This window comes from Oryza brachyantha, chromosome 3 (genome assembly GCF_000231095.2).
Source record: "Oryza brachyantha chromosome 3, ObraRS2, whole genome shotgun sequence".
Classification (NCBI taxonomy): domain Eukaryota; kingdom Viridiplantae; phylum Streptophyta; class Magnoliopsida; order Poales; family Poaceae; genus Oryza; species Oryza brachyantha.
Genome location: NC_023165.2, coordinates 22,678,598 through 22,700,150, shown reverse-complemented (window position 1 = coordinate 22,700,150; position 21,553 = coordinate 22,678,598). Strand labels below are relative to the sequence as shown.

The window sequence follows — 21,553 nt, the reverse complement described above, 5'->3', positions numbered from 1 at the left end:
AAACATCGATGTGACAAGTGACTAAAAATAAGTCTCTTGTCCCAAACACCACCTAAATACGGAGGAAGTAACTTGCTTATCTCAGTGACAACTTTTTGCAATTTTTTTCTTGACGTAATAAGGGGTGTTTAGATGGTGAAATGAAAATTTTTGCATGTCACATCAGACGTTTGACTAGATATCGGAAGGGTTTTCGGACAAGAATGAAAAAACGAATTTCACGACTGGCATGGAAACCGCGAGACGAATCTTTTGAGCCTAATTAACCCATCATTAGCGTATGTAGGTTACCGTAACACTTATGGCTAATCATGTACTAATTAGGCTCAAAAGATTCGTCTTAAGATTTCTCACATAACTGTGCAATTAGTTTTTCGTTTTATCTATATTTAATATTAAATATTTAGGTTCAAAGATTTGATGTGATGTTTTTGGGTGAAATTTTTTTAAGAACTAAACGGGGCCTAAGTGAAACTGGAAATATAAGGTCGCAAAACAATCAAATCCGGTCATCCCTCCGTACTTTGCATCTCATCGCGTTTGAGGCAACCCCAGTCCGGCCCAGCCCGACTCAGCCCCGGCCCACCGAAACCCAACCCCCATTCCGCCCTCTCCACCTCGATTCTTTCTTGCACCCGAAGACGAAGCGAACCCACCTCTTCTCTTCTCTCTCCTCCCTCCCCCTCCGCTTCCGTTTCTTCTCTCGCAGCCTCCTCCAACTCCGCCTCTCTCTCTCTCTCTCTCGACTCCCCGGACCGAGCAGCGGCGGCGGCGATGGAGTGCGTCCTCGGTGTTGTCGGCCGCGACTTCGCGGTGGTGGCCGCCGACACGTCGGCGGTGCAGAGCATCCTGGTCCACAAGACCGACGAGGACAAGGTGATGGTGCTCGACAGCCACAAGCTGATGGGCGCGTCCGGAGAGCCAGGCGACAGGTAAGGCCCGAGGCCGCTCTAGTCTCGGCTCCCCCCTGCGCTTGATCCGTTCGCCGGGCTATTTTTTAGGGTTTAGAGTTGCGCGATCTGGTCGGCCGATCTGATTTGGTTACGGAAGGGGGGATTTGGGGCTCTTATCGCGGTGGTGCCTCGTGTGTCGCAGGGTGCAGTTCACCGAGTTCATCCAGAAGAACCTCCACCTGTATCAGTTCCGCAACAACATCCCGCTCAGCACCGCCGCCACCGCCAACTTCACCCGCGGTGAGCTCGCCACCGCCCTGCGGAAGGTACGGATCCGTCCTGGCTTATCTCCCCTCTTCGATTTCTGGTTGGGGCGATTGACTACTGTGGCACGAATGTGAGGGGGATGATCTGGTCGGCAGTTTTGCCAATTAGGGCGTTTTAGGGTTCTATTGGGTATACTTTTGCCGAGTAAACTACCATATTGCTGTTTATGTCCATCGGTTTGGTGCGGTCATGCCTTTGGCTGATTGGCTCCAATTTCGTCACATGCCTGTGACAGCTGCTTTTTGATTGGGAAATTTGGGTGGAGTAAACACCGTTGGTGGTCTTTTTCCTAATTTTTTGTAGGTTTTCTTATGCACAGGAAAAATTACTTAGATATTTTCTGTTATTATGCAGTATTAGTCTTTTATGCAAAAGATCAAGCTGGAATATGTTTGTCTCCTCTGGTTTAAGGAGGGCACTGGGTGACAGTAATTCAAATCTGCGTGTTTTAATCCAATGGCCACCACATTTTCTTTGATGCTGATATCTAGTCTAGAGGCCTAAACTTTGCCGTTGTCTAAGATAAAAGCATGCATAATTTGTGGTTGCCACTGGTCTTCGACTGTTTGAAGCTTGAACAGCACAAAGTGCATCAATGTAATATTTAAGCTATGTGCAGCTGATAATTTCACAGAAGTTCAATTAGTTCTCCATGAGATTTAATGGCAGAACCCAAAGAGCCCAAAAGCATTTTGCTGCAAACTAAACCTTACAAAAATCTAACAGTAGCGCAGAGAAATATTGAACGTTGTATATATTGCAACAGTAATGTTATGAGGTGTTGACTGAATCATAGGACCCATCTCCATTTTACATACTAAATGAGTTACTCATACACTAGGATGGGATGTTTCAACTATATTCAACACATATTCTATAGAAACCTGTTACTAAATAGTAGAATTGTTTCTTGTGATGCTTTCCCTTTTTTCATATTAGATTAATAACACTTGACATTGAACTCAATTGCTCCTCATATTTTCTTGCTTTTGATTGAGTAGTTCCTTTTTGTTTGCTTTGCGTTTGGTCTAAATAGGTATGAATTTAGTGGTTAATTTGTTACAAACTTAGGTTTTCCTTTTGCCCTATATGTTTATGTTCTCTGAGACCCTGAAGCTATGTTTCATGTTCTGTTCTTTGCAGAATCCATACTTTGTTAACATATTGCTCGCTGGATATGATTCGGATGTTGGTGCATCTTTGTATTACATTGACTACATTGCGACATTCCATAAGATTGGAAAGGGGGCCTTTGGGTATGGCTCCTACTTCTGTCTCTCACTGATGGACAAGTTATATCATCCAGACATGTCGGTTGAGGAAGCTGTTGATCTTGTTGACAAGTGCATTAAAGAAATTCGGCTCAGGTTGGTTGTTGCCCCTCAAAACTTCATAATCAAGATCGTCGATAAAGATGGGGCTAGGGAGTACGCTAGGCGTGCATACACCGATAGTCCATCGGAAGCTGCACCTGTAACAGCATGAGGTGTATCTGCCATATGGATGAACCTTCTTGTTAATGGTTTCTGAGTACCATTTCTATGTAATCACAAGATATTGGGATCTGAGTACTCTATTTCAAATTTATCCCAGACGTGCGCCTTTTCTTACCCTTTTAAATGTGGTCTGTTTCTGGGTACTGTTTCCATGTTCGTGAACGCTGTTCATCCAGATGGACTTGTAGTTAATGGTGACATCTTTCTAGTTCCTTCATTGTTCTGCAATGTTGCAATAGCTGCACATTTCTGAATATTGCTAAGGGTTTGTGTCCATCTACTTGTGGTAGATGTGGTGCTTGAAATATACTCCCTTTGTCCCTTAATATTTGATGCCGTTGATTTTTTTATACATGTTTGACTATTCATCTTATTTAAAAAATTTACATGACTATTAATTATTTTTATATTATATATATATAGCTTTACGTATTTTAAAAATATTAAATAAGATAAATAGTTAAACATGTATAAAAATATTAACAGCAAACATTTAAGTACGAAGGAGGCATTAATCAAGCAACCTATGTGCCTGAATGATCTATTCGAAACAAAAGAACACGAAGCCAGTAATTACGCACAACGCCTGGTATGTTCCGCTTTCATCCCAGGTTCGTCCATGAAGGCGGATGCACCTATGGGTATACAACTATGCCGGCAATAGGCAATCTATTTACAAACTTGAATTGTGTCAGGAAGGACTACCATACAATTGTACTGCAAATTCTGGAACGGGCAGGCAGATTTTTTAGCTGCCTATTTTTACAGACAACCTGGGCTATAGTTAACAAGCTGAAATACGGCAAAAATGGATCTACAATGCATTCTTCATAGGGGTCTCAAAAGCGGGTAATCTTCCAGCAGCTCTCGCTCTGACAGTGTGTCGTTCTCGTTTTGTGGAGTCCATAGGACCTCAACTGCCTGCATACAGAGAGGAGCAATAATAATAATAAAAATCAGCACTATAATGTAATCATATCCACAGAGGCAGCTAATCCTCAGCTTTTTTAAAAAAGTGCCCATCGAATATTTATTACATCGAGATAACAATTTGCTGCAATTTCCATTTACTAAATTTTTAGTCTACCAGCATTCTTTGAGATTAATGGACTAAATAAGTACTGCAGACTAAAGTAAAACAAGTTAGCAGCGTAAGCAGGTTGTTACTTATATTTATGTTTTACTCCAATGAAGAAGAACAAGGCAAATGAAGCAACAAGTGGGGTACCAGTATTTTGCTTGATGGTATGGCACCAAGCTTCTGTAGAGCTGTCTTCAAGTCACCGCTGCTATTTATACCAGGTAGCTTATGTACACCCTCAGCAGCAACCAATACGGTTATCTATGTATAAGAGAAAAAAAAACTTAAGAATATAAGATATCATATGATGATTGCTAGCAAAACAGGTAATCATAAATATTTTATTATATCAATCAAACCTACATAGGCTGGAATTAGAACACAGGAACACCAGAATAGTGTGAAGATACCCTATATGACGGGAATTGTAGTTTTTTATATATAATTTGAAATCACAGGAGATCCTATATGGTATCATCATTGTAGTTCAAAATGCATTTGCTACTAACTCTTGGTTGCTAGCCAATATAAATTAGGGTTATAAATTACTAGTACTCTATTATAGTAAATGGGATTTCTTGAGGAACAGTTTGTACTCCATAGCAGTTCAAAGTTCAAAAAACTACTGCCTCAGTCCAAAAATACAAGGGATTTTAGGATTTTTTTTTGAGCGATTAAGGTTAAAAGGAAAACACTGTGATGTCCCTTATCAAATGAGGGGTACTTGGGGAGTAGGAAAGTGTGGTTGGGGGTAAGATTAGGTGAAAATTAAATAAGATGGTTAGGTAGAAGTAGTACTCTAGACTGTAGATTCCCTTATATCTTGGGACAAAGTTTGAATGCTAGGATCCCTTATATCTTGGGATGGGAGGAATAAAAGAACAGTATGGATAACGAAATAGCACTAATGGGGGCTATATCATGATAGTATGTTCATCAAATGTTGTCCATTACTTTTATTTTACTAGGTCAAAATATCGAAAATATCTACCACACCTTATGAAGTTCCATGTCAGGTATCACATAACAGGAATGCCTATCATTTTATCACCTGAGCAACTTGTCTAAGGAAAAAACCATACCACAATGTACTCGTTGCTAAAACCGTCCGATCTTTGGCTTCCTGCTTTTTGCCTCTTGATGCTGTTCACATTAACAAGTGTCTCTTCATCAAATTTGCCTCGTTCCTCAATTGATAGTTGATTAAAACGCTTCTCTCCATCATCTATGCTTCGTTTCACATCAACCTGGAGAACAAATATATTAAAAAAAGAGCTTATCAAAATCCAAATCTATATGATCTGGCAACAAACGACTATTACATGACATAGTGCTTGCATATGGGGTGCCTATTTAGCTTATAGATTATATGAAGAACACATCTGATACCAGTTTCAAAAATTAGCAAGTTTGTGGCTGTCATTATCATCCATACCCAAATGTATTAGCTACCATTTATTTTTCACTTTCTGAGGAGCTATAGTAAAGTTGAATTACATTCTATTGAAGGACGAATATAAGAATAGAATATCAAATTATTTCGGTAATAATCCATGGAAGGGAGATGCATAAACTGATTAATATAAACTCAAGGACAAAGCGTGCATACTGATGAATAAGCTGAGATGCAGCAATCTGGATGCCTAAGTAATGCCAATGTTGTCTCTGCAAAACAGCAGAAAAGAAACCATATATAAGATGATTTCAAAGTAATAATAGAAATCTTTAGAAAATAACATATCTTGGTAAGTTTTCAAAATGAATTGCAGTTCAATGTAGCTTATATACTTTGACTACATTATCAATAGAAGTTTTATTTCAGGATGTATAGCAGACAACAAGACAACTTGTAAAACAAAGCACTGTTTTCTTTGTTTTTTTCTTCAGATTGCACTCAAAAACCAAAAGCCTCTCCTGGTATCATTACAGATGAAAACTATGCCAATCGGAGTATCTCTCTGAACAAACCAAGGTAAATAAACCCAATCAACTGCTACTCAAATATAGGAGATATATTGTCTCATACTATAAGGCCAACGGGCAAATGACAAAGCACTCAGAATAAAGCGGTATATTGACATTGAGCGCCAACAATAAGAACCAAAACGAACAGAACAATTATGCCATTTCAAAATATCCATGCCATAGAATTACTGTGAACTAAAACAAAGCTGCATATATGATCTGCTAACTTTGATTTTACCAGTTAGCACATAGCTCAGCCCTGCTGGGGTAGATGTATCTGCCTTCTCAGCTATCTGATCAAGCTCTTTCTGGAATGATCGGGCCATGCCTAGCAAGCCAACCTATTAACATAGGTATAGATTAGAAAGTGAAAAATGGATTCCTCTATTCACCTATAAAGAATCGAAGTGAATTTGGTACTTCATAGATCGAGCAACTCACAACCAAATAGCCTCAAATAGCAATTCTGGTCAAGCATCCTAGTGTACCACAGTACCAGACAATCAGTCTAGCAGACCATGTTCGATTACAATGTCACCGAATGCTAATCAAGAAGTGGATTAAGTATAAATGTATAATACTAATCAATCTAAGTATTTAACAACAATTCATTTACATCTCTTCTTCCCCAATGTAAGAATGATCATGACAATTGACCCATGTCATTGCTGATGTAAATCTCTAGAAAGAAAATCTGAACTAAGGGAGGGGAAGAACCTGCAGCTTCAGAACGGTGGTCTTCTCCGTCTCGGTGAGCACGCTGCCGCCGGAAGAATCGGAGAGGAAACCGGCGAGGTAAAGGAATGCAGCGAACCCCATAAGCACGAAAAAGAAGCTGGATCCCCCGAACCCGATGCCGACCGCCGGGCCGACGGACACGAACGGCGAGGGCGAGTAGAAGGGCGCGGCCGAGTACCCGCCCCTCGGAGCCGGCGCAGTGTACCCGTACGACGGCGGCGACGACCGCGACGAGAATGCGGACCCGCCGACGCGGCCGCCCGAGGCCGCCAGCGCCGCGCCGTGGGGACTCCCCGCGGCGAGCAGAGCCCCAGCGAGGAGCAGCGCCAGTGCGGGCTTCTTGAGCGCGGCAAGCGAGTCGAGGAGGGACCTCTTGACCGCGTCGAGCAGCGCGCGCGGCCTCGGCGGCGGCTCCGGCGCGGCGGCGGGAGACACCCCACGCGCTGGGTGCGCGCGGAGGCGGGCGGGGAAAAGCGTGGGCTTGAGGAGGAGGAGCCCACCGCGAGCTGGGACAGGCCGCCGCGGCGGCGAGAGGAACCGCGGGGCGGCCTCCAGGAGCAGCGAGGTGGCCATGGCGGCCGTGCGATGCGATGCGGCGTAGAGGAAGTTTGCGGGGGAAGCGGGGAAGAGCGGGAGGAAAGATATTATTTTTTTTAGAGGCGCGCGTTGGGGGAGAAGGATCAGGATGTGAGGCTGCGGGCGGGCGGCGTTCGGATCGCGCGCGACGTGGAGGATTGACCGGCGACGAAGGCGAAGGTTTGTTCCGCCGTCAACTCCAACAAGAAGCAGCACACGGGCACACGGCTTTTGGATCTCTGTAGGCTGAGGTCGATGGATCCGATGGTTTTCGGCCAAAATACGCACGCCGAGACAGACACGCATGCCCCGTTTTTGGGAGCTCCAACTTCTCACGAGATTGTTAAAAACTCAAAATTATCTTCTAGCACTGACATAAACTTAATAGCACGTAGAGCCGATATATTAGTGAACATTACCGTAAAGGGTCAGGACTCGTTAAAACTCTTCAAAACAACATTAAGAATACGAGAGAATTTAGAAAATAAAATATAAGCTATCGATGCTAAAACTCAGTTTTTCAAATTCTTTGAAGTTGACTCCTTGCTACTTGTGTCCCAAAATATTGAGTTTTTCTAAATAGGGCTAGAGTCATACGGAAGTAACATCGCTAGGAAGGACTCCTATGGCGTGAGCATGGGCGGGGATGGCACACCGACAGCGTTGCAGCGGGGTTTCGTGCGTGCGTGATTTACGCCGGGTAGGTGAGGGATGGGGGAAATACATTAGGCTAAAAGGAGAAAGAGACCCGATAGAATGGGGACCGCTCGATTTTATGCATATGATTTCATTGGATCTGTCCAATTAGTAAATCAAGTTTATGCACGGTAGGATAGATCCAAAAATATGCATGTAAGGCGGCTATTTGCATGCCTCTTATGTGCATTTGCATGATCTGTAGCTTACGGAGGCGAGCATTATTTTGCAGCATGATCTGTAGGTTTGCTTGTCGTACCAGACAGAAGTAGTAGCGTAAGGAAGGACTACTATGACATGAGCCTAGGTGGGGATGGCGTAGCGTCAACGTCGGCGCAGGTTTTGTGCATGCGTGATCTAGGCCGGGTAGGTGAGGGATGAGAGGAAATACATCGGGGGTAAAAAAGTGAAAGAGGCTTGATAGAATGGGGACCGTCCAATTTGATTCAAATGATTTTAACTGTTGGATCTATTCAACGAGTAAATTGAGTTTGTGCACTATAGGGTAGATCCAAAATATGTATGTAAGGCATCTATTTCCGTGTGATGTGTATTTGCATGATTTGCAGCTTACGGAGGCGAGCATTATTTTTCATGCATGATCTGCGGGCTTGCTTGTCATACCAAATAGAAGTAGTAGCGGCGGGAAGAACTACTATGACGTGAGCCTGCAAGGGGATGGTGCAACAACAACATCGGCATGGGTTTTGTGCGTGCGTGATTTAGACAGGTTAGGTGAGGGATGAAGTGAAATACATAAGGGTAAAAGGGGGAAAGAGGTCTGATAGAACGAGGACCGTCGGATTTGATGCAGATGATTTCACCCGTTAGATCTGTCCAATAAGTAAATCATGTTTTTGCACTATATAATATATCAAAAAAATATGCATGTAAGGTGGCTAAATGTTTGTCTTTGATGTGCATTTGCATGCATGCATTTGCATGATCTACAGACTACGTAGGCGATTTTGTATGCATGATCTGTGGGCTTGCTTATCGTAACAGATAGAAGTAGTAGCGGTGGGAAAGACTACTACAACGTGATCCTGGGCGGGGATGGCCCAACGACAGCGTTTGAGTGGGGTTTCGTGTGTGCGTGATTGAGGCCAGGTGGGTGAGAGATAAGGTGAAATAGATCAGGGTAAAAAGAGAAAGAGAGCCGATAGAATGAGGACCATCCAATTTGATGCAAATAATTTCAGTTATTAGATCTATCCAATGAGTTAATCGAGTTCTTATACTATAGGATAAAAAATATATCGATTTGCCAACAAAACACTAGGCCAATGCATGTGCTCCGTCGCAAGGATAAAAGGAATCATGCAATGTAAAAAGGTAGGGACAATTTATATATATTTACATCATTACTAACTTATTTTAAATTGGCTAAAGTAGTTATTTTTTGGGTGGAGGAAATAGTTTTATCCGTTTGTTTCTATTTAATGCCGTTAACTTTTAATTTTATGTTTAAATGTTTGTCTTATTTAAAAATTATATAATTAAAAATTATTTTATTATGATTTGATTTATTCCTAAAGAAACATTAAACATTATTTTTTAATTTTATATAATTTTTTTAAATAAGATAAATAATTAAATGTGAAACTGAAAGTCAATCGTGTTAAATAAAAAAAATGAGTACTTAACCATTAGATGACATGAAGTATCTCAATTGGGTAGAATGCAGTGAATCACGCGCGTGATACCATATATAATTACTGCTATATACTGTCTACAAAAAGAATACGGTGCACGCATGCACGGTGACCTCAGAAGATATATCGATCGGTCTTCCAATATGTCGATCGTCCCGGTTCTCCTCGTCTTCGTCGTCGTCATGCTTGTGGATGGCGGCGGCGCTCGTCGCTTGGCCGCCGTGCCGACGGACGCGTCCGACGCGGCGGCCATGCGGGCCATCGCCAAGGCGACACGCGCGGGCGAGGCGATGGGCTGGGGCGTGAAGTTGCCCGACCCGTGCGACGGCAGCTGGGCGGGCGTTCGCTGCAACGACGCGGGCCGCGTCGCCTCCATCAACGCCAGCCGCGGCGGCCTCGTCGCCCGGCTCAGCGGCGCCGACCTTAGCAAGCTGGCCTTCCTCTCCGACCTCGACCTCAGCTTCAACGGCCTCAACGGCGACCTCCCCGTGCTGCCGGCGCCGCTCCCCGCTCCCGCGCCTCGTCTCCCTCGACCTCCGCTCCAACTCCTTCTTCGACAACCCCCGCGGCTTCTTCGCCGGCTTCCCGGCCCTCGAGACCTTCGCCGTCGACGACAACGACATGGTGTTCCCGACCATCCCCGACGACGTGCTCGCCTGCCCCAACCTCCGCAGCTTCTCGGCCAACAACGCCGGCATCTTCGGCCCCTTCCCGCACTACTTCGGCAACACCACCTTGTTCCCGGCGCTCGAGAGCTTGTCGCTGGCGGGGAACCGGCTCACGGGGGGCATACGCGACGGCTTCGGCAAGAACAGCGGCATCAAGTACCTCGACGTCGGCGGCCAGCACGACGACGCCGACGGCGGAGGCAGGAGAACTCTCGACGGCCGCGTGGACCTGTTCATCCCCGGCATGGAGAACCTGGTGGAGGTTCGCCTGGACCACAACGCGTTCACCGGGCCGGTGCCGAACGCCGCCGGGCTCGTCAACCTGCGCGTCTTCGACGCCTCCTACAACGACTTGTGCGGCGTGCCCGTCTTCGCCAACGCCGGCGCCGTTGCCGCCAACTTTGCTGGAAATCCTAACATTGGCAATCTAAATTCTCGTCAATAGCAGTACGGCCATTTAGTTAATCCTCAATAATTGACCATACTTAGCCATAGTAACATCCTTTTTTGCATCATCATACATGTCAGTATGTCACCATGGACCATGACTAGTGCATGATCCACTTTTCTGGTTCATCTTCCCACGTTACCCAGTTCGATCTGACAGTACTCGTATGGCACCTAGTTTTATCTTTACGATAAATTAATTTTGTTACTAGAACCATGCCCAAGTCTATTACATTGCCTACTCCCTTCGTCCCAAAATAAATCAAACTTTTCAGTTTTTAGATATAATGTTTAACTCTTCGTCTTATTAAAAAAATTACGATCAATAATTTTATTTTTATTAGCTGATAACACATAAATAGTATTTTATGTGTGACTATTTTTTAAAAAAAATTTGAAATTTTTTTAAATAAGACGGATGGTCAAATGCTTGACACAAAAACCGAAAAGTTAGTTTTTTTGGAATGGAGGGAGTACACTACAGTCAGCTCATACCGAAGAAAACATCAAATAAAAATCATATATGCCATACATGTCCTCTCAAACCATTTGACCTTAAGTTTTTAATATGACTTTTGTTTCTCATTTTATTTGTAACTTTTTTCTGTTGTATTTTCATATCAAAATGGTCGGACCATGTGCATACAGTGCATAGAATAAAAATACATATAGATTATGATTGTGTTTATTATGCGTTAGAATAGTGAGTGGATTGGTATGTTGGTGTGGTTTACCTCTGCTGTCCATTCAGTTTGGCAGACCATGTACATGAGGATTGATGTCTACATTGTCGTTCCAATTTTTTAGTTTTTCATTTATTTCTTTTTTCTTAATTTCATTTATATATTTTTCTAGGCGATGGTGGCTTGAAAGGAAAGTATCGTGTCGGCAGCGAGGTCCTCCATGGTTCCTACTAAGGTCTCCTCCGGGTAAAGCCACATAACCCTCATCTCTCATTTGTGTCCAATAGGAGGATCAATAACTTAGGTGAACCAATTTAGTGTGAAAACTAATATATCTATCTCTCATTTTTGTGTTCATATACATTAGGATCGATCCTGATGCGACGTTTACAGTGTGTGCAGTTCAGTCAGTATACTGCTAAACTTGATGATGGTAATTTTGTGTACCTCGCAAATATGAAGAATGGGTTGTGGACTATCATCAATGCATATTAGAGAGCTTGGAAATAGACTTTGCAGCTAGGGTAAATTGGGGCAGGTGCCAACAGGTGGTTGTGTGTGGATATGATACGACCACTGGTGAGGAAACGAGGTTTAGTAACAATATGGATCTAGTGCATGCATTCTTTGTTAGGAAGAGTGACAGAAGGTTGGTTTTATTTGTGCATGTGGTGGACAAACCTGTTCAAGGTGTTACTAGCTCTTCTGTTTCAGAGATTAATGAGACTGTCATGAATGATGTTGTTACAGCCAAGCAAGGTGATGCTATAGATTCTAACAGTCAACATGCCACTGATTGGGATAGTTTGGAGATAGCTCCAATTCCAACGGAGCAGGTTCCACAACATGTCATTGATTGGGATGGAGTGGAGATAACTCCATTTGCAGAGACGCAGATAGGATCATCAGTGCCTGCTATGGACGAAGATAAAATGTATGTGTTTGTTGGTCTCAGAGTTGAGGACGAGAGAGTGGAGCAAGCTAGGCTTCAAGCTGAAGAACAAATGGACTTGAATGCCCAAGAGGACTTACACAATGAGGCTGATGTAGGTGTTACTGATGTGGTTCCAGGTGAATCTGATGTTTTCTATGACAGGAATGACCCTCCAATGAAAACTGAAAGTTCATATGTAAATATGGTTGAGTTTAGATCAGCTGTGCGACAGCACGCCATAAAGGGACAATTTGAGATTGGGATAGAGGCAAGTGATAAAGAAATTTTTAGGGGCTTTTGCAAGGCTGAGGGATGCCCATGGGCTATTGTGGCAAGGTTGATGCCAGACGAAAAATCTGTTAGGGTACTAACAACTAACTTAGATTTTATTGGTACTTTAAATTCTTATTTATTGTGCCATGGTCCTGACTAAATTATCTGTTGTGTTGTAGGTCACTGTGAACAAATTTCCCCATGCTTGTGCATCCACTAGGAGAGTAAAGACCAAGACAGCAACATATAAGTGGGTGGCAGAAAAGGCAATTCATTTTTTGAAAAAGGATCCAAATATGGGTCCAACGAAGATGAAAGAGGAGTTAGAGACCACATATAATGTCACAATAGGGTATCATACAATGTGCCAAGGTAGGCAGAAGGCTATTTAAAAGATTTATGCCTCATGGGAAGAGAGCTTTGCATACTTGTTCAACTTCAAGGCCGAGGTTGAGTTGAAAATGCCTGGAAGTGTTGTGGAGATAGATGTATTGGAGGATGCAGATTGGATTTATTTTCATAGGTTCTTTTGTGCATTCAAACCTTGCATTGATGGTTTTATAAATGGATGTCGACCATACTTGAGTATAGACTCAACCGCACTTAATGGATCATGGAATGGTCATTTAGCTTCTGCTACATCCATAGATGGACACAACGGGATGTTTCTTGTTGCATTTGGATTTTTTCAGAGTGAGACTACTGAAAATTGGACTTGGTTTATGCAGCAGCTTCATAAGGCAATAGGGGAATTATCACCCTTAGCAATTAGCTCAGATGCTTGCAAGGGGCTAGAGAATGCGGTGAAAGTTGTTTTCCCTTCAGCAGAGCATAGGGAATGCTTTTGGCACTTGATGCAGAATTTCATAAAGAAATTTCAAGGGCCTGTCTTTGGGAACATGTACCCTGCAGCTAGGTCTTACATGCTAGATAGGTATGAATATTACATGAATAAAATTCACGAGGCAAATTCCGATGTGAAGCCATACTTGGAAACATATCATAAACTGCTATGATGAGGAGTAAATTCATAGAAGGCATAAAATGTGACTTCATCACCAATAATCTAGCAGAGTCGTGGAACAAATGGATAAAGGAAAAGAAAGATCTTCCCATTGCAGAGCTTGCAGATGGCATTAGATCAAAGACAATGGATCTACTGGCTAGAAGGTGGAAGATTGGTCAGAAATTTGATGGTGTCATGCTCGCTATTGTAATTCAGCAACTGAATGTAATGACTAGAAATTTGGGCCACTTGAGGGTAGTTCAAGGTGATAGAGACCAAGCAGAGGTGACTGAGATCACTCCTGAACATGACATTATTAAACATGCGGTCAATCTCACAGGACATACATGCACCTGCAGAGAATGGCAAGTTTCTGGAAAACCATGCCCACATGCATTAGCTCTTATTATATCACATAGAAATCCTAGAATGGCTGATTATTTGGATCCATTCTATTCAGTGCAAAAGTATAAGCTTGCATACGCAGGTGTTATTGAACCATTTCCAGATAAGTCTCAATGGCCCAAGGTCGATATTGGTTTCAAGTTGTTGCCACCTTTGACTAAAAAAGGAGTAGGGAGGCAAAGGAAGAATAGAATAGTTGGCTACCTTGAGAAAGGACAAAGCAAGCCTAGGACCAAAGGCAAGTGGCAGGTTCAGTGTAAGAGGTGTCTTGCCATGAGCCATAGGTCATCGTCCTCAAAATGTCCTTTAAATGGTACCAAGAAAAAAAGGTAAAACAATACATTTACGTATTATTGCATATTGTCTATATATTTACTTGTTTTACATTTTCAGGAAGAGTCGTGCGAAATAAGGAAGGCTGCTAGGCTCAACTAGTGGGGCAACATGCCCTAGCACACCAAAACGACACAAAGTTGCAACAAGTGATTCTACTTGCACTAGTCCCGGTCCTATCACTAGAAGGTACCTATTTTTTGATTAAATGGTATTTTCTTATCATGTATTTAATTATACTAACACTCATTTTGTTAAAGGCAAATGGCATTGATCAATGCTGGTGAACAAGGATCAAGCCAGATGGCAACCCCTCCAAGGCCTCTAAGAGCTGCAAAGAAGATCATTCCAAAGAAAGGGAAAAAACGGAGTGATTCTAAGTAGTATTTTGAAATGTGGACGATTTTATAATGGCAAATAGGAAAATGCAACTGGTTGACTTTATTCTTTAATATGGACTTGATTATGTAATCTAAGAGACATTCTCATATTTGGTTATTTAATCTAGATGGAATTCTCAAATTTGGTTATTTCAACTTGTTTGCCCTCTTGTATGAAGACATATTATGGCTACATGCTGCCAAATGTAATGTAGGTGATTTCTGTGCATGTTGTATAATTTGCAAATCTGTGTGATCATGCTGTCCAAATTTGATATTTTTGGGTATATGCTGTCAAAATGTTATATTTTGGGGTATATGCTGTCCAATTTTGATTTTTTTAGGTACATGCTGTCAAAATTTAACATGATTACTACTAAGTACTACTATCTGTCATTGCTCATGTGGCCCCACTAAAACTTTTAAGTTATGTAAACACCCTTCATTTAGCATTCATGATTTTGAATTTATACCTTTTGACTCATGATCTCCTTTTTTGGATCATATATTTTTCTCACATATATGTCTTGTCCGTTTCCAATAAGAACAGATTGGAGGATGAACATGCCATTATATAACTTCTTGCAGTTTTGTGATTTAGTTACAATGTGATTTGAGCGGCTATCGTTATGCTTGTCACATTTTCACATTTTTCAGGTTTTGGTTAATGGATCATGCACAAACATCTTCACTAACTTTGTAATTTCAGGTACAACTCTAAGAAAAATTAATGAGCAATATTCTTGCTGAGTGAGAGTAGATAAATTTATGAAATATTACAATCATTCAAATGAAACTGCTTAAGTGAGAGCAGAATAGCAAACTGAACATGCTGTAAAATGTGCATTCAACTAGTGCCCCAATCGTACACATCAACATCTCCCAGAAGAAAACAGGATTGGATTTGTGTTGCCATCAACTAGTGCTCCCATCGTACACATCAACATTTCCCTGAAGAAAACAAGATTTGATTTGTGCTGCCATCAACTAGTGCTGCCATCCATCTGAACTAGCCAATTGATTCCGGGAGCAACCGAAACACTGAAAAAAAAACAGCAGCTCGCCACCATCTTCTCTTCAGCTCGATGGTGCGGATAGTGGAGGGGGGAGAGCTGGGACAACACTCGGGCAGTGGGACGACGCTCGGACCGACGGGGTCATCACGGCACTCGGCGGCGGCATGGCAGTCGATGGCTGCGACACGGCGGACAACACAGCGGTAGCACGGCGGTTGATGGCTGCGGCACGACGCTCGGCGGAGGGACGGCGGTCGGCGGAGGGATGGCGCTCGGTGGTTGCGGCACGGCGCTCGGGGGAGGGACGGCGCTGGACGGCTGCGGCAGGGCGTTTTCTCTCGCGGCGGCGGCGGAAGGGTTCGAGAATACGAGATGCATCCGTATCTCCGTTTGTTTGGTTCTGACAGATGGGCCCAGGGGCACAATTGTCCACCTGCATGAAAAAAAGTATAAATAAAAATAAGAAATAAGAAATACATGAAAAACTGAGAAAGTGGTACCAAATAGATTAATTAGCAATCCTAATGACGTATTACAGAGGATGTGCAGATTATATGATAAAAACGTTGAGGCGCGTGAATTTGATGGTAATTAATCTAAATTCTAGGCACGGAATGCCCTTAATATTAGCTAATACATGTTCCTTCCCTGTGTTGTCTTCCATGATCACTATCTTTCTCTGGTTAAGTAATCAAATAGCTTTCTCTTGGGTCCTGATAGTGATTAAATATTAATTCCATGAATTAAACCGGTCACTGCTGTTAGATGATAATTTAAAGGCGTACACACAAGTTAAAAATTCATACACATTCTCCCCAAGCCCCTATGCATAATGCAACACCCCGGTTGTCTCCTCCTCTCCACGTTGGCAAGCCATGAGTCAAATGGGGTTTGGACAGACAATGCACGGCTAAGCAAGATTAGGGACCATAAATATAATTTTGAGTGTTTGGGAACTCCCATGACACGTTCTTACAAGTTTGAGGACCGCTGATGCACTTTATTTTATTAAAAAATATCACTTCACAAATTCGACTTCTTCGAGTCATAACAAATCTAACTATAAATGCACATATAGTAGTTCCATTTTAATTTGTTTTTTTAATTATAGAAGTTAAAATTAAACTCGCATGTTGTGGAGTGATGTGTTTTATATTAATCTATTTTATTATTTTTTAAAAAAATTATAACTATTTAGATGATTTGCAATAAATAAGTGGATATCAAACCAATGGATGAAAATCCATCTCCAGTATAATTGGATGATTAATGCTATGAACCACGTAGTATGATGGCGTTGCAAAATTTGAAACTATAAAATGCGCCGAGTTGAATGAATACATAGAACGTGAACATCATTCATGCATTCGACAAAGGAAGTTCTTGCGCTGTTGTTCGCTATGCATTAGCGTAACAAAGTCAACAACAACAAAGAAGAGAGGATCGATCGGGTGCTCAAAAACTGAGCCAAACAAGATATTAATTAAAAGAGAACAAATTAAAGAACAAATAATAATCAAGTCCGATCGGTTCCAAATCCGGCTTCAAAAATATGCTCAGTCAATCTCTAGTTACATCGATCTACCTACGTTCTCCTCGATTACGCCTACGTCGCCGTGGCCGTTGTCGCCGTAGCAGCACGACTCGGCGTCGCTCGGCTCGGCGGGCGGTCGCGGCGGCGGCGGCGGCGGCTGGCGGAGAGCACGCTCCAGGTCGGCGCGCAGAGCGGTGGCCTCGGCCCGGCTCGACAGCGCGACGCCGCGCCACGCCAGCGCCTCGGCCTGGCTCGACAGCGCCGCGCCGCACCACTCCAGCGCCCGCGCCTGGCTCGACGCCGCGGCGCCGCGCCACGCCAGCGCCTGCGCCCGCGCGTCCCGCAGCTTCGCCTCCAGCGCCCGGCTGAGACCCCGCGCCCGCTCGACCTCCTCCGCGCTGCTCTTCAGCGCGGCCTGCCTCGCGGCGTCCAAATACGCCTTCAGCAACGCCGCCAGCCTGCGCCGCCCCAGCCGCCACCGTCGCTCGAGCTCGGCTGCCTCCGCCGGCGCCTGGCTCTGCCACCGTCCGAGGTTGACGGCGGCAACACCCACGCGCGGCGGGTTCACCACGGGGTCGACGTCGACCTTCCGCTTCTTGGCTCGGCCATCCGCGCCAGGAAACCGGAGCCGCCCTTCCTCGCGTGCGCGCTTCGTGGGCGGCGCCGGAGTTCCCGCCACGGCGCCGTAGTCGCCGTTGCAGGCGAAGGTGACATCCCTCTCCGTCGACGCCGCCGCCGACGCTGCCGCACGAGGTACGTAGAAGAAGGCCGGCGCGTGCGGGCACGGCGGAGAGGCGAAGAAGCCCATGCCGCTGACGGCATTGTCCACCTCCCTCCGATCAAAACCATGGCCGCCGACTTCTGCTCCGACGGCCATGGGCGCGGTGGTTTGGTTTCTTGGAGACCTGCGTACGTAACGCGGTGGATCATGGCCATAATATATATAAGTTCCTGTCTGACTTATCAAACAAGCAGTCAACATAATTAATTACTATCTTTCATTTAAGCATGCACTATATCTTTTCCTTTTTATTTATTTATATACTACTACTATAAGATAGTAAGTAATAGATTTTAGAAGAACAGAAAATTTCAAAATACATGGAATCATACCGGTTTGTTTGATTAGATTCTTAATATTTATAGACTCGTGCGATCATTTCTAGGAGATTTATTAGAGTAAAATCGACCATCAGTTGGTATTTGCTGGGCCAGATCGACGCAGATAATCAATCAGGGATAATTAAGAGGCTGAAGCTTGAGCTAATTTAGCAATAAGTTTCGGAATATATACAAACTAGTCAACTAGCTTGACGGACTTGTTCAACGTTATGTCGGTAGCCGGTGCAAAAATTAATCTTGTGTAACTTCACCGATTCGGCCGTCTCGTAAATCGTAATCGCCCAGTTAAGTAGGATCTATATGTAAGATTCAAAAAAAGTAGGATCTATATGTGCTTCTTTTAGTTACGTGATGACCAGAGATCATATCATCTCCTTGGTAGGAAAGCTACGTACGCGTGCGTGCTTAATTCGGCAAGTCGATAAAAAGCCATATTTAACATCCTCTCCCGAAAAAGAAGAAACTTAACATGGCTGGTTCTTCTGGTCTCGTGTACTTAGATCAATCCTAGGTTATCGTACTACGCCCCCTATTTTCACTCCTAGTTATTCGTATTTTAAGTTAAAATTTAAATTCTTAGATTTTGAGATTTTTTCATCGTGGTTCATTTTAGCATTTATTTTTAGAGCATTAAAAATACGTATATTAGAGTTTATTCAAACTTTTTTATTTGCAAATATGTTAGATTGACTATCACCTCATAGTCTTCCGTACCTGCAAAACAAGATTAATGGTAATCTCAAATTTTAAATTTTTACCGTGATCGTAATGATTAATTAACCATATAATTACTAGAAAATTCAAATAACATCTCTCTAACCGAACAGTGCAGTGCATTGTGTCGGATTACGGTAATCACATCATTGGTACAATAGCTTTTATATTTCTTTTTTTCAATATACGGTACCAACAGAAAAAAATTACGGAAAACTATTGTACTGGGTTTTCTACTTAACAATTTATCTATAGACCTTTCAAAAAAAAAACAATTCATCCGTAGACACTCTCTCTTGTTCTGTCACGTCAGCTCATTTTCTTTGTCTGTCTGGGTGAGTCTCAAAGAGCTCTTCTCGTATCCTCTGTATCCTCTTCTTCACCCAACAACATTTTTACGGAGTAGAAACAACCTTGACATTGACACGATGTAACATTTGGTCGCTTGGTACGTGTTGCCAACAAAAAAATCTCTGGTGCGATTGATGCGTGCGACTAATGATTTCCACGGAAGAAAATTGCCTAGCTGCTGCTGCTGCTGCTGCTTGTGACTCCCTTTGGGTGGTATCGATGCATGCATGGATGCAGCACGGCAGGAGACAGCAGGAAGTACACAGGCACAACACGTCCCTCCGGTACGCAGCAGCTGCTGCTGCTGCTACGATGCGTATTGCCGCCGGCGGGATGGCATGGGAACGATGGCGATCGCCAATGCCAGATCGATAGAATAGAGAAAACCAGGAAAAGGAAAGTGCAACGGTAAAAGGAAATACGATAAAATTATGAATCGATTGATTGTGATCGTTCTCTTTTCAATCGGCCTTAACTCATATATATAGGGTGTCTAGTCTTTGGCTTGGTCCCATATTAATTATATTAAGAATTATATATTATTGATCTATGCAAAAGAAGTTAAATAGGAAAAATAAAATGTGGCATGAGAGGGTCTCCTTCCGCTCCAACATCACCGTGTGGCACTTGTTCTTGAGCTTCTTCTTTTATAAAAAAAATATTAGGGGAGATTCATCTTTCAAACTTCGAACTCTGCACCTTGTCTAGTATATATGACAATATATTCTTTTGCATAAATATTAATTTTAGATAAACTCATAAATACCATGGTTAGCCACCCACGAACTGAATTTAATTAAATACAAGATAAAAATATATAGTTATGCTTTGCCCAAATCAAATAACCGAATTAAAATCATCGGCTGTCAATTTTTGATATGACCAACACGGAGATATACAAATGAGATTTTTTTGACTTTCTATAGAAAAGTCAGATATCGTCAACTTGGATGTATGTTTGATTCCCAACCAACACATATGATTGAGCGCTACTGTATCAATAAACAGTACTATAGCACAAGATTTATTTTATTATAGGTTTTTACGACCTTTCTTACCAAAGAGAGAATCCGGATTGGGAGATACACGGTAACTGCAGGATGCCTCTAAACGGCAGACGCATACCAAGCACCTCCCGATCCTCACTGTCACTGCCACAGCGACGTGAGACACATATCGGTCAACAATGATATGAGACTCATATATTATCAATGTTTAGGCTTATGCTTCGATGTTTACGTTTATACTTATACTTATAAGCTAAAATTTAAATTTCTAACCGTAAATTAAATTTGATTTTAGGGTTTTTACTAAAATTTATTTTTCAATATTGACTTTTAGATCACTAAAAATACGTATATAAATTTTTTATTTATATTTTTTTATTTATAAATACGTTGTTTAGTTAAACAATCACCCTCGTCGTGGGAGATTGGGTGTCGATGACCTGAGCGCTCACAAAGTCGTGTATGAAATGCGTCTTCAGAGCATAGGGCTTTAGGAAATTGGTAACTGCAGACGCCCTAGCAACTACTGTGTTATACAAGAATCAACTTGGTAATCATATGACGAAACTCTGAAACATTCTCGGTGTACTAAAACAGTACTAGAACTCTGAAAGCAGCAGCAAATCTACTATATTAAAAGGAGCTGGGATTTGGCCCTCCTCAGGATTTTGGGCTGGCGTGGCCACCAGGAGATGCCGACGCATCATGAGCCAGAACCAATTTTACAATTTTGCATAAAAGCACTCATGTTTATTAGCATTTTGTTATAGGTTCATCATGGAATTTTTTCTGGTTTTGTGTTCTTGTGTTTAGGCCCCCGACTTCCTATAATATCCTATATGAAAGAAGAGAAAATTCGTAAAATAGGACCATGCTCTAAATAATGGAAAGCTAGGATCCATTACAAAAATAGAGACTCCTGCTTTGCCGCTCTGTGCCTTCTTGCCTGCCCTGTGCTTCGCCACTAGCGTGGCCTGCTCTGTGCCTTTTTGCGTTTATGTTTTAGTGCTATGTTCCCAGATTCACTCTCTCATGATTTCAGTCTTTTACTGTTCATATTTGCTCATGTTAATCAATTTAATGTATCGTTAATATTTTGCTAGAAATTCAATTTTGATTAATTTGTGTATCATAGATACATCATAAATGTCAATAGTTTCATATACAAATATTTCGGTAAAAAAAACTCATAATGCATCTCAGTGAACATTTTAAAATCTAATAAAATTGATCTTATGTTGTCGAATGTTCTT

At 42.6% G+C, this 21,553-nt stretch overlaps 3 protein-coding genes across 3 annotated transcripts; 2 read left to right on the top strand and 1 right to left on the bottom strand.

Moving 5' to 3' along the window:
• The first annotated feature begins 666 nt into the window (after positions 1 to 666).
• Positions 667 to 3,042, top strand: LOC102720504 (proteasome subunit beta type-2). Its single transcript, XM_006650372.2, has 3 exons — positions 667 to 932; positions 1,096 to 1,219; positions 2,364 to 3,042. The coding sequence occupies exons 1-3, from the start codon at positions 775 to 777 to the stop codon at positions 2,703 to 2,705; spliced, it is 624 nt and encodes a 207-aa protein (XP_006650435.1). The 5' UTR covers positions 667 to 774; the 3' UTR covers positions 2,706 to 3,042.
• Positions 3,043 to 3,225: 183 nt separating this feature from the next.
• On the bottom strand, positions 3,226 to 7,166 carry LOC102704789. Its single transcript, XM_006651656.3, has 6 exons — positions 6,480 to 7,166; positions 6,001 to 6,103; positions 5,407 to 5,462; positions 4,880 to 5,044; positions 3,945 to 4,058; positions 3,226 to 3,637 (listed from the first exon to the last, which is right to left on the bottom strand). The coding sequence occupies exons 1-6, from the start codon at positions 7,071 to 7,073 to the stop codon at positions 3,545 to 3,547; spliced, it is 1,125 nt and encodes a 374-aa protein (XP_006651719.2). The 5' UTR covers positions 7,074 to 7,166; the 3' UTR covers positions 3,226 to 3,544.
• Positions 7,167 to 9,570: 2,404 nt separating this feature from the next.
• LOC121053833 (receptor-like kinase TMK3) lies at positions 9,571 to 10,540 on the top strand. The gene is made up of 2 exons (XM_040521798.1): positions 9,571 to 9,915; positions 10,025 to 10,540. Exons 1-2 carry the CDS (start codon positions 9,571 to 9,573, stop codon positions 10,538 to 10,540), a joined length of 861 nt encoding a protein of 286 aa, XP_040377732.1.
• The last annotated feature ends 11,013 nt before the right edge of the window (positions 10,541 to 21,553 follow it).